This window comes from Myodes glareolus, chromosome 18 (genome assembly GCF_982192425.1).
Source record: "Myodes glareolus chromosome 18, mMyoGla1.1, whole genome shotgun sequence".
In the NCBI taxonomy this organism is placed as follows: Eukaryota; Metazoa; Chordata; class Mammalia; order Rodentia; family Cricetidae; genus Myodes; species Myodes glareolus.
The window spans coordinates 41,623,698-41,636,932 of NC_142043.1; the positions used below are offsets into that span (position 1 = coordinate 41,623,698).

General features: G+C 44.8%; 1 protein-coding gene across 2 annotated transcripts in view; it reads right to left on the bottom strand.

The window, feature by feature from the left end:
- The window catches only part of Tgfbrap1 (transforming growth factor beta receptor associated protein 1), a 53,569-nt gene that overhangs the window by 16,069 nt on the left and 24,265 nt on the right, over window positions 1-13,235 (bottom strand). For both annotated transcript variants that reach the window (XM_048430194.3, XM_085679624.2), the window contains 4 exons: window positions 11,769-12,470; window positions 5,711-5,905; window positions 3,377-3,531; window positions 788-870 (listed from right to left, as the gene is read on the bottom strand). In XM_048430194.3, the coding sequence (XP_048286151.1) occupies window positions 788-870; window positions 3,377-3,531; window positions 5,711-5,905; window positions 11,769-12,456 (1,121 nt within the window). In that variant the 5' untranslated portion in view covers window positions 12,457-12,470. The remainder of the gene's footprint in view (window positions 1-787; window positions 871-3,376; window positions 3,532-5,710; window positions 5,906-11,768; window positions 12,471-13,235) is intronic.

Below are 13,235 nucleotides of genomic sequence, written 5' to 3' on the forward strand. Positions count from 1 at the left end.
CGGAACACACTGTGAGGGCAAAGGACAGACACAAGGGCAGGTGTGATGACGAAGGTGTGCTCCCTACACATGTAGGAGAAGAAGATGAGGAGCAAGAAAGACTGTGAGAAAGCAGATGAGCAGGAGAAGTGGGGAGAAGACAAAAGGGAGAAAAGGGATGCCTGCGAGGGCTCACGGGGGAGCCCCACAGCTGCAGGATCAGTAAGAGTGACAGACGATTGTCCTCCTGAAGACAAACTCACTTCCTGAGTGGCCTAACCAGGAATATACCCTAAAGTCTACATGATGATTAAAAGTTTTCATAAACTGGACAGTGGCAGCATACACCTTTAATCCCAGCACTCAGGAGGCAGAAGCAGGCAGATCTCCATGAGTTCGAGGCCAGCCTGGTCTACAGAGTGAGTTCCAGGACAGCCAGGGCTATTACACAGAGAAACCCTATCTCAGAAACAACAACAACAGAAAGTTTTTCCCAGAAGTCACTGCTTTCTCCAAACTCAGCTCTAGTGAAATCTCTGGAAAGAAGGCAAGAGTAAATGCTCCTCGGGATCCACATGTTAGCAATCCCACTCCGGAACCCTGCTACCTTCATGGACTCTCCTCAGCCTGCAAACTCACGCACTGGAGCAGTGAGCACACTAAGGCAGGCGGTAGAGCCCAGGAACCACCTTGCACAAACAGCTCTTACCATTCCCACCCACACCTCCATCTGGTCGGGGTCAGATGACAGAGGGACCCAGCAGAGGGGACACCGAGTAACAGCGTTGCCACCAACATTTCACATTACCTGAAGAGCTCTTTGGCTTCCAGGAACTGAAGCTGTGCGAACTGTATAAAGCCTGCCTGCTGCAGAACCCTCCTGTACATCACCTGTAAGGAAACATGGGTTAATTCACAACCGCCACCACAGGGGTAGGCTGCGCTTGTCATCCACAACCCAATTTACCTTCTTCTATAGAAACAAGTTCTTAGTTACAGAAAAAAATAAAATGTACTTGAATATATGTAGTTATCCCTCAGTAGTGAAAAGGTACTGTTCTAGGGCCCCAAAGATACCAACATATGCTCCAGTCCCTGAGCTAAAACAGCACTGTATCCCACAGACCTATGCATATCGTCCTACATGCTTTAAGCAGAAAGCAGAGCCCTGCTGCCCAGTCTCCAGTTCTGCTTCTGGAAGTAGAAATAATATGGGCCAATCTTGTAGCAAAAAGAATTAAAAGGACCTACCAGGTGTGGGGGAATTCCTAGCCATATCCAGGCTTGCTACAGAGAAATCAGTGACAGCGGTATCTTTGTGAGGCTACCAAACTGAAAGTCCTCCCACTCCACCCCAGGAGGGAGACAAAACCACCACCAACTTCCCAGGTCACCATCAGTAAGGATGGATAAGGTCATGAAGGCAGGGCCACTACAATGACACTAGTGGCCTTCTTGTGTCCAAAGATGAGAACAGAGCTGGTGCATTTACTTTCATTATGTGATGCCTTGGGGTTGGAAAGTATGAGTTAGACACAGGCTTCACAGGGGTAGCCTGAGCTGTAGAAGATATGTCCAGAAAAGAGGATGGGGTGCATCTCTTGAACAGTGGCATGTGCATGGGACTGCAGACACACACACACACACACAGAGAGAGAGAGAGAGAGAGAGAGAGAGAGAGAGAGAGAGAGAGAGAGAGAGAGAGAGCGCTGTTTGCATAGCTCAGGGAAAATAATACCCACATAACAAGAGAACTGAATTCACAGCAATACAGGGAGAAGGTAGGGATCAGATGCAAAGGCACAGAACCCCCAGTATAAGCAGGAGAAAGAGAGAGAACTTATGTGATGTCACCAGGTGTTGGCTATGCATCTTTGCTCTTAGTCAAAAAGGGCAGAGGGAAAAAAAGCAAAATTCAGACACAGAACACTGAAAACTTCCGTAAGAACATGCTATATAATTTGAGCACAGTGCAAATGTTGTTTGAACAAGGACAGGACACCCCTACAACAGCAATTGTGACACAATGCTATGGCTGCACACTGCCCCTGCAGCTCCTCTTAACTCCCTGCCTGAGCTATGTGGACACGGGAGGTGATGGGAGTGCCAGCAGTCAGAGCTTTGTGCCTTTGCGTTTGCTGCCCCCTGCTGAATATCTCAGTGTCACTTCAGCAAGTAAGGAGCGGGGAGGAGACCCTCTCAGTGTTAACCACCTGTAAGTCACATGCTCTTCTCATCCACTGGCAGAAGCTGCCCTGTGCTCTCTGAGGCAACTCATATCCAAGCATGTCTTTTCTGCCACAGCAATCAGTAATGGGTAAAATGTGACTGGCTTTAGTTTCTAAGAACTGTTAGGGACAGGTTTGCAGCACCATGGTTTGGGTGTGTGTTTTGCTCTAATGCAGCACTAGTGATGGAACCTAAAGCCTTATCCATGCTAGGAAAGTGATGCCACTTTTTACTTTGAGACAAGGTTACCCTAAATTCCCAGACTGGCTTGAACTCACTCTGTACCTCAGGCAATCCTTAAACTTGAGGCCCCCTTACCTTAGGCTTCCAAGTAGCTAGCTTTACAGGTCTATGCCTCCAGGTTCAGCTCAAATATGTAGAGTGTCCTGAATGGCACATCTGATAAAGCAGGAATTTTAGGGAATGGGACTGATATTGGCTATATTTATACTAATGACATTCAAAGCTACCATTTCTTCAGTGCACAACGTGCTTTCTCCTGGCCAGATGTAGTGATTCGTGCCTGTGATTCCTGGACTTGGAAGGCTGAGGTTGTCTAAGGAAATGGCTGGGCTCCTGCAATGAGGGGTACTTCATCCACGTAGTGGGCAGAGCACTGCCTACAGACGATAAAAGACAGACTGCTGGGGTTGGGGGGCAGCCAACCTTTTGACACTGAGACATGATAATGTGTGGTCTACAAATGCATGGATTGCATGTATCCTGGATACATGGGCCCCACCTCCAAACACAGTCTACATAGAGGACACACATTGAAATTAATTGAGCCCCAACAAAGACAAACTCTAAAATCAGAGACCAATGGCCTGACTTCACTCAGTCAGTTTAGAAGGATCAGGTTCATAACCATTTTCAAGAGGAATTTGAAGAAGGGATTGATTTCAAATATAGTCTAGTGTATCAAGTGAGAAACTGACAAGCTGACCTTCCCATGATTGGCTGTGCAATCTTAGGAGAGCTGCCCTGCTGCTCTGTAACCTGCTTCCTTACCTATGGCAGGTGAGATGTGTTGTAAAAGGTTCACAGTGGGCACAAAAGCCCTGCACATGATCTTGTGTAGACAGAGTCCAACACATGCGGTTAAAGCTGAATGCTTTCTAATTCGCGGCTTACAGGCATGCATTCTTGTGACCAGTTAATTACCAACCTGAAATTTGTCTTTTGGAATGTTCCTCCGGGCTCCTTTTGCTAAAACCAAAGCCTCCTCCACTCTTCGGCTTGCTAACAGATCCTGTATTTGTTTTTCCAGAGGTAATGGAACCAAGATGTAAACTCCTTTACTTGTGGCAACAATCACTCTTCCTGAGGGAAGGGAAGAAAAAACATTAACATATTTGGAAAAGGAAAAGCATTGCCTCCCGCCATGCATTACTGCCTTCCTCATACTGGGCTCTTATCTGATCTGCTAATCACTCCCACCGGCTTTCCCATACCATTCCAAACGAAATTATGGTGTGATGCCTCCCTTTTCTTCCACCCACACTGACAACTGTTGGGAAGGGCAAACTTTAATGTCACATTGCTAAAGGAAAAAATGTGCTCTTTATCCCTTTTCTAGATGAAAGTGCACATTGATTTAGATACCTGTGGAGAGACAGGTGATACAGAGTCCAATGGAGCTACAGACCTCCATCATGGAACACCGCCAAAAACTCACTGAAGATCTTTTCCTTCCAAAGTTTGTATGCATAAACTAAGATTTTAATGCAATATTTTGAACTATGAGATAATATGCCATGCTTCCGGTCCATCCATATACCACCGAGTCTTTCTGTTCACTACTGATTTCCCTACCATCCTGTTAGCTCCCTTTGCCCATCACTGTAACCCTTGTACCCAAGACCCTCTACAGGAAGTCTGTGGAAGATCAGTCAGGACTGCTGTCTAGGCTAGCTCTTACCACTGCATTTCCAAACTAAACTCTGACCCTTCTCCTTACTCAGCAGTCCCTGTTCACTGGAAGTAATTAACTTATTCCTTCTGTCTCCTGTACCTCAACTAAAGTGGTTTCCTTGTTTTCTGGCTATCTGCTTGGAGCCACTCTTCCCAGGAGCCTCTCTGCTCCCATATAAGGTAGGCAACACTGGTCTGCTCTATGTCAATAAGCCCCATGCGAGTCTGCACCACTCAATATTCAAAGTCCTACAACCTGAGCATACAGTCAGCCCTCTGTATCTGCAGATTACACATTCACAGCTTCTGAATCTGTAGGTTCAATCCACTAGGGATGTCTGGAGTTGAACATGGATAGATTGTATTTTGTCCTTATTCCCCAAACAATAACTAAAGTAACAACTGTTTAAATTGCATTTGCATGGCTTTAAATAGTCCAAATCATCTAGAGATGATTCAAAGCCAATAGGAGTATGCATGTAAGTTCTAGGCTAACGATAAGAAAGGACCAAAACATACTCCTGTCCATGTGTGTACCAAGGGATGCTACTCCAACTCGTGAGTCAGTGCCTATTTGGACCTGATCCCAGTTGTGGTGGGGGCTACACTTCTCACTCAGGTTATACCCCAGCATCTCAGACGCCAGGAAGGTGGCGTTTAGAGGACAAAAAGATCTTCAAATGGCAAGTACAAGGAATGAATCTAGATTAAAAATGCTCAAAGCCATTCACTGGACATGAATATGGGCGGGCTAATAGATGGTACTATGGAGGTTTGTGCTGAGGAAGGTCAGTGTCTTCCATTTACTTAAGAACAATGCTGCAAAACACAAACAAGCTTCCAGTCTAGGTGGAGGGATTACGGTTATTCATTCAATCTCTCTGAATGTTTTAAAACGTTCAAAATGGAATGGAGGGAAAGTGAAACTGATGCACACGGCACTTCGGCCACTTGCCAACTGTGCCCAACCACATTGCCACCCCACCCCCACCCCATATACACAGACTTTCACTTGTGGGAGCTCTTGTTCAGATACTCCCTTTTCTCTGATAGGCGGTTCTGCATATATCTGCTTGGCTGACTCCTGTGTGTCCTGACATTAATTATCACCCTCAGGAAGTCCTCCCTGATTTCTCTAGGAATCAACTCTTTTCGGACTCCTCAGGGGGCCTATTCCATCTCCAGGCAAATCTTAAACTGCTGTGCTCTTTACTGAAATGTCTGTCATCCCCTTAACCTTACTGTTCCTGAAGCACAAAAACTGCTTTGCAATGACTGTCTTCTTCTTCTTAAAGATTTCTTGTGTGTGTGTGTGTGTGTGTGTGTGTGTGTGTGTGTGTATGTGTGTGTGTGTGTGTGTGTGATGCACATATACAGTGCACACATATAACTGTGAGCAGCCTGGTGTATTGAGAATCAATCCTCTGCAAGAGCAGCAAGTGCGCTTAGCCACAAGGCATCTCTCCAGCTGTTTGTATATCTTCTCTCAGTATAAGGCCCAGTTCCTAGTGCATCCCCAGTATCATTTATGGTAGAAAGACCAGTAGGTTTGGAATGAAAATGCTGTTAAGATTTCTATAAGAGGTACCTTCAAAGTCCTGCAGGATGTGACCTTCTTTAAAGGGCAGGGTCTGCTTCTGCTGCTGATCCAGCATGCTGTGAACCGTGATGAATTCGTCATCGAGTGCTATGACATAGGGGAAGCAAACAGCCGCCCCAATCACATTCTCTGACCAGTGCACAGGGGCACGCTGGGAAATCCCGGCCACGGTGGCAAACATGCCTAGAAAAATAGAAAAGAGATGTCTTCAAATAACTATGACGTATTCTTTGCCACAGAAATGACAGGCTTGCATTTCAAAAATAATAACAGATTATACTTATGTGCAAAGAACCATGCATGACTTATCACCGTGAAGAGAACTACCCTATTCAGAATGCCTATCATGTCTGCTTCTAATTACAAATGAGACCTTAAAATATTTCCACCGAACTCAGGTGCCCATGTATAAGCGACAAGTTCCCCACACGGAAAGAAAACCGCTCAGGAAGCGTGGCAAGCTTTCTTCCACGCCACCTACTTTGCCTCTATGCGTCAAGCTCTTTTTCACACATTTGGTCTACATGTCTCCTGAGCACCTACTATGTGCCGCACACTCTACTTAGAGTCCTTTCAGAAGCTGGCTATGCTTCGGGCTGAGGTCTGAGCACTGATAGTCGGTTTTACCCCTTCATCACTGAGAACGCATATGCGCTATAAGAACACCTATGCTATAACAGAGAAAACTGGTTTTTTGTACTGAACATACTGCTGTAAAGCCTTTGTCCATAGAAGATTTGTGACACTTTATACTGTACATAAGGCACTGATATTAGGGATTACTGAGATGAATATTTTCACTGAGGTGTCAATCCATTTTAACTTTAACTTTAGTTGCTTCCAAAGGAAGCAATCCAAGGGCATCTGTGATAACAGGGGGTGGGAAAGAAGGCAGGGAGACGAGGAGGGGCTGAGAGCCCCATTGTTTTGGGTCTCTGCTGAGGTAGCACATTCCAGCAGGAGCATGACAAAGGAAGCAAACAAACAAAAGTGGGGAGGGAGAACCTAGACCTCCCGGTCCCTCTCAAGGGCCTAGAAAGTGGTTCTCAGCCTGTCAGTTGCGACCCCTTTCACAGGGATATTTACATTACAATTCACAGCAGTAACAAAATTATAGTTATGAGACAGCATAAAAGAATTTTATGGCTCGGGGTCACGACAACATGAGGAACTGGATTAAGGGGTCACGGCGTTAAGAAGGTTGAGAACCGCTGTCCTAGAGGCTCCCCCATTTTCCACTGTCACCACAGAGACTAAATGTAACAGTCATATGATGTTGTTTACTCTTTTTGTTCTTTAGGGGAGCCCGCCACCCAGCTCCCAAATGAATCACACGGAGCCGTATTCTTACTTAGAAATGTCCGGTCTTAGCTTGGCTTGTTTCTTGCCAGCTTTTCTTAACTTATGCTATCCCATCTACCTTTTGTCTCTGGGCTTTTTAATCCCATTCTCTTACTTCTGTAAATCTTTCTCTTACTCTGTGGATTGCTATGTAGCTAGATGACTGGCCCCTAATGTCCCCCTCCTTCTCCAGTCACTTCTTCCCTCCTCCCATGTGTCACCCCCAGATTTCTCCTTCTAGTCTCTCTGCCTGACAGCCCCACCTATCCTTTCTCCTGCCTCGCTATTGGCCATTCATGTCTTTATTAGACCATCAAGTGTTCTAGTTAAGCAAAGAATCACAGCTTCACAGAGTTAAACAAACGTAGGATAAACAAAAGCAACACACCTTAACATGATATTCCCCAACAACTAAGACTCTAACACAGGGACCCTCTGGGTGAGAGCGTCTCAACACTGCCAGTCAGGGTCGCTGCACCAACCCTCGCAGGGCAGAAGCCAGATGCCAAGAACTACGGCTTCTACAGTTTCACCAGGGTAAAGGAGCAGAGCCCTAACTGGCAAATGAGAAGGTCCAGTGAAGCCAGACAAGTACCCCTAGGAAGAGGGTACTAACTAGACTGCTGCTAAGTGCCCCAGCTAACTCTCTTCTGCCAAGCAGCCGATAAAGTCTGTTGCTTTTATACTACTATAGGAGTGTTGTTGGTATACAGCATTGAGAGATTTGGGAAGGGCACGCCAACTTTTAAAATCATTCATTTTGGTCATGCTCTTTCTAGGTTCAAGCCCACCTCTGATCTAAGCCCAAGCTGAAGAAGAGCCCACACAACACGAAGGGCAACTGAATTCTTTCCCTTGTCTAAGAAGGGCCATCAAGGGGCATAGCTAAAGTATTATAAAACTTTAGTAAACTTGCCTTACAAAAGCCAAGTATGATCTCTTATGATGTGAGTGGTCACAAGTTACACTCAGGGAAAAAGGCAGAAGGAAAAAATAAAAATTAGTGTCATGCTGAGAGGTGGACCCATTGATTATAATCTCGATAATAATTTGTCTGAACTCTTAATTTCTGAAATCATGTAATGACGCTATTTGGAGAACCTATAGCTACAGAAGGTGTATGTAAGAGACTTTACAAATCTTTCTATGTGCTTACAACCACATTCATTACAAACAGAAAGACAACTAAGTAGGTTGGTTCATTTAGCATGATGCTCATGTAGATGAGACATAGAAAATTTGGGGGGAAATGCACCTGAAAGATGACTATCCTTTCCCTTTACTCTAACACTATAACCAAGAAAGGAACATGGGACTCTAACAGTTTCCCCGTGAAGCCTTCAGAATCAGAGCAGTTAGGGCTACAGTAGGGGACAGGCGGAGCGAAATGGGAATTCCAGATACATCCCCAGGGCATGAGGAAGTTAGTGTCTACTAAAGGTAACCATCGAAATCAGTGACCAGACAGACTCTGCCAACAGTTTATGGGCATAGTGAACAGTCTTATAAAAAACATAGCAATTGAACCACTTCTTTACATGGAGAGACATGAGACCATAAAGGTAATATCAGAAAACACAGATGACTTTGTCTATAAACTCAAAGACAGAAAAGCCTCCTAAGTACAAATCAAAATCATAAAGTAATAACTTAAAAGACTGAAACATTAGATTATATAGAACTTTGTAAATACAAAGAGATTTTGAAAGGCAAAAATTAAAAACAAGTACCTAAAAGGTAAGTGGAAGAAATGGTGGAATCTCAAATATATAAAGAATATCAAACAATGCTAGACAATGCTAGTGATAACAGAGGGTTTGGCGTGGGGTGGGAGTCAGTGAGGGGTAGGACATGGGCTTGGCATGAATGAGGCCCTGTGTTCAGTCCCTAGCAGAATAAAAAAATTAAAAATAGATGACAAAATAGGTAATCCCTATTAACCCAAGGAAGCAGAACAGACTCCTAAACATGAGGAATTCTCAGTGTTGTTCACAAGGAAATGGTTATGCTGCCAAAGACACAAGTTTGGCAGTATACTCTGATGGCCAGGCCTGGGGAAAAGCACTGCCGTGTCACCAGGGAGAATTAAAGTAACCCTTACTAAAGGAGACACGGTAGCACCCGGTAACACCCGGCTCAGCTCACACGCATTCATGCTCTCACTCAGTGTAAATCTGCTAAAGTAGAAAACAAAATAATGATAAACAAAAAGTAAATAAGCTACCGAAGGGAGGAGGCTAGTTGTGGGCAGGACACAGAAGAGATCCTCTGTGGGGATTCCTATCACGGGAGTACTTGCAGGAGGAAGGAGAGGAAACCTTTGTGTGGTGGAAAGACGACACTAAGGTACAGAAGAAGGATCCTAACTGATCTTATGATACAGTTATCCTAAGAGGTAGGATTCCCAGCACTGTCCATTGATAGGCCTAGAGAAAGTGGACAAGAACCCCCACACCCAGATTGTGGTCTGTAAGTAGCATGGCTCTGTGGAGGAAGGACTTGACACCAGTCTGGTGCAAGACTGTATGAAATGTGAAAGCTCTTGGATTTCCAGAGACACAGCAAAGTGGTTCAAGAATCCACCACGGAAGCTCAACGGAAAGAACCATGAAACTACAGATATCTAACGGAACCCATGAGTTTACAATTAGGATCATTTGGAACTATCCCAAGTTGATGGAAGGGACCTTAATGTCTCACCTTGATTTCATGCATAGTGCATAGTGCCTGAGAGATGCCAAGTGGGTAAGAAAGGGAAAGCTTGCTCCACAGAGGCATTCCCAGTGACAGATGAAGGGAAGAACAGACAGAAACACAATGCTGCCCATTGTCAGGCCTAATACGGCACAGACCTAGGTCATCAGCAGCCACTACCATCACAAGAGGGGAGAAAGCCATGCAAAGCCCTCAAAGAAGTACCCACACTATGAAGGTTCTTGCTCCCTCCACAAAGCAAGCACACACACACACACACACACACACAATCTTAAATCTTCTAATTATCTACTTGTAGTCAACAGAGGTCTGAGGGGTCAGAGTGGCATGTTAAATGACTCTGTGGGGATAAAACTATCAAAAGTCCGGAGTGTAGGAAACCATCCAACTTCTTCAGCAAAGGGAAAAGGAAAAGTTCAGGAAAAAATAAAGAGAAGCAGGGACCTGAAGAAAAAAATAAAATTTTAACAAGCCTATCAGCCAATTACAGTGTTTGAGCCCTGGATGGTAGTGAGACAAAAAAACTGAAAACACAGCAACAAACCAAAACTACACAGACATTTTAAACACGTAAGCAGACGTATCTGTGTGTGTCAACTACATATGGTAAAATAGGAGGACTATAACACATCTAAATGTACTGATGATATATGGAGTATTTAACATACGTGGTTTTTCACATGTCTATAACTTTGAACCACAGCAAAATATTTACAGAAGAAGTGCTGTGATGTCCAGAGCTGCTTCAAAACAACAGCTAGGGAGAGGACAGGTATACAAAGGGACTGACAGGGCTGAGAGCCAGAGAAAAGACCTAGTTTCTTTATGCCATGCTCACAGTCATATATATGTGCATCTGTGTTATATAATATTTTTATAGAATATATCTTTATTTTTAGTTAATTGATTTTAACAATATTTTAACATATATAATATGTAATTGTATATAAATACATATAATTGTATACTTAATATAATTATGTATTTATATATGCATAAATATATAATCTATAAATATAAAAAGGAATCTATATTTAGTTAATATATAAATGATATAGAATAATTTACATAGCATATAAATTATATGTAAACACATATGGTTTATAATAATATATAAATATGTATATATTCTTTCCATAATAATTTCGGTTTTTTTGTCTTTTTTTTAAGAGCAAAAGACATTGGGACCAAGCACTTTCTTCTTCCATCAAGCCATGAACACACATGAAAGAGCCTTGAACACACAGTCAAGTAAAAGCCAGTCTGAAAGGCCACATGTCATATGATTCTAACTATACATTCCATGCCAACTATGAAGACAGTACAAGGTAAGTGGTTGCCAGGAGGCAAGGCAGGGATTCAGGGGGACAAGATCAAGCCCAGGGATTTTAAGGCAGTGAAAGCAGGTTGTATGTTACCACAGGAGTGGTTATAAGTCACTACACATTTGTGCAAACCTGTCAAGTGTACATCACCAAGAATAAGCCCTAATGTGATTTTGAACTCTGATTATTAATGAGGTATATTAATCGGGTTCACTGGCTATATCTAAAATACCACTCTGGTGGGAAATGATGACCCATCCCCCCATTTAAATCTGATGGAATTTCAGCACACATCAGTCATGCAGATCTGCTATGACCTGGCCACACATTTCCAGGGATGCCAGGCACTCATTAGTACAGTCATGTAACACGTGCTATCTGGTCCTCAGTGAACTGCATGTGATTACTATTCCACCTAGTGACACTGAAGCCATCTTAACTGACCAACAGATCCTCCGAATGAAGCCATCTTAACTGAACAACAGATCTCCGAAATGTACAATGACAAAATCACCTAATGATGCGTTTCTTAGGACTGTGTCTGTAAGTGACGCACTTGGCTGTGGAACCCTCCCTCTCCCGCTGCAAGGTGTATTCCGAAACCCTAAGACAGCAGGCAGGATGCAGGTGTCCTGATTGCAATACTGACTGAAGCCCCTCCTCACCCAGGCCTCCGGGGCCAGCCAGCAGGAACTCCTGTCTGCCTATCCTCTTGACAATGGGTGGCTTCTCCTCACTGCAGTAGGGAAACAGGTCCTGGGAAAGGCCTGTGCTGTAGTTCAGGATGATGTACTGTGTGGTCAGGGCCAGGCACAAGAAGTAGCCATCCACAGCCACAGCAAGAGGCTGCTCTGGAGTGGACACCTCCTTGACAATCTGTACTCGGTCCTCGTACACCAGAAACATTTGGACGGTCCTTCGCTTCACGGAGATGATGCACACTTCCACGCAGAAAGGGTCCCCATTCACAGGGTTCTCGTTCACTGCAAATGTTGTGGCCCCTTTGATGCGGGCCCCTGAGGGGACTGGCTCCAGGTTCAGCATATTAACCAGGGTTATAGAGTTGTCACAGAGCACCAGCAGCCTATTGAGAGCTGAGGCCGCACACAACTCATTCACAGGCTTCTTGAAGCCCAGGTGTCTGTGTAGCTGTTTGGTGGCAATGAATGAGGCCGTCCCCGTAGGCAAAGTCTTCTCCTCCAACAGGAAGTGGTAGATGAAGCAGTCATTGGTGCCGACATAGAGATTCCTGCCACAGCACTCCACACATTCGATGCTGATATGCTCTCTGTCACCCGTCAGCAGCTCCCGCTCCACTGCGGAGACCAAGGTGAAGGCCTTGATGTTCATCATGTCTACCGGGTGATCTGTGGGAAGACGGATAAAAATTTTCATCTTGGAGGAAGAAGAAGCATAAACAACGAGCTGCAATGCAGATGCACTGATTCCCCATCCCCCCATTTCATCAGAAGACTCCTATGCCACTGGAAGAGAAAAAGAAAAGAGTCCCCATAACTTCTCTCACTAGGAGGCTGGGGACCCTGAAAAAGAAAACACACACATGCGCTTAGGATTACTTGCCCATCTGCCCATTCCCAAGGGAACTGCAAGCTCCACAGAATTTTCTCCATTGTTCCTGGGAGACATATCACAGATAGAGCACCCACCCACACCTACTCACATCCGCAGATGATGTGAGGGATACACTTCTGGAAAACGCAGGCAGAGACCTCACCAAGCTTCTTTGATGTCTATAGTTACTTGCATGCGTGTTTAAGAGAATAGTGGAAGCTATGCTCTGAATCCCTTGGTGCTCCCTGGGAGTCTAGCCTGTCAGCTTCAGCTCCACACTTGTCTCTAAGAATAAACACGCTCACACTGAGTAACAAAGAGGAGCCGTCAGTCTCCCATCCTGCAGGTGGTGAGATGAGTTGTTCCGTAGACCTGGGAGCGGTCACTGGAACAGCAGTCAATGCTCAGCCTCACTGGAAGAAACACCCCGGGCTTCCAAAGGTCTCTTCTGACACGGACTCTGGTTTTACATTCCACAAAGTCAGAAGCAGAACAGCCTTCCTTGACTTCTCAGCTTCCAAGGACAACTCTTAACTCCCATGAGGCAGGGATCCGCCAGT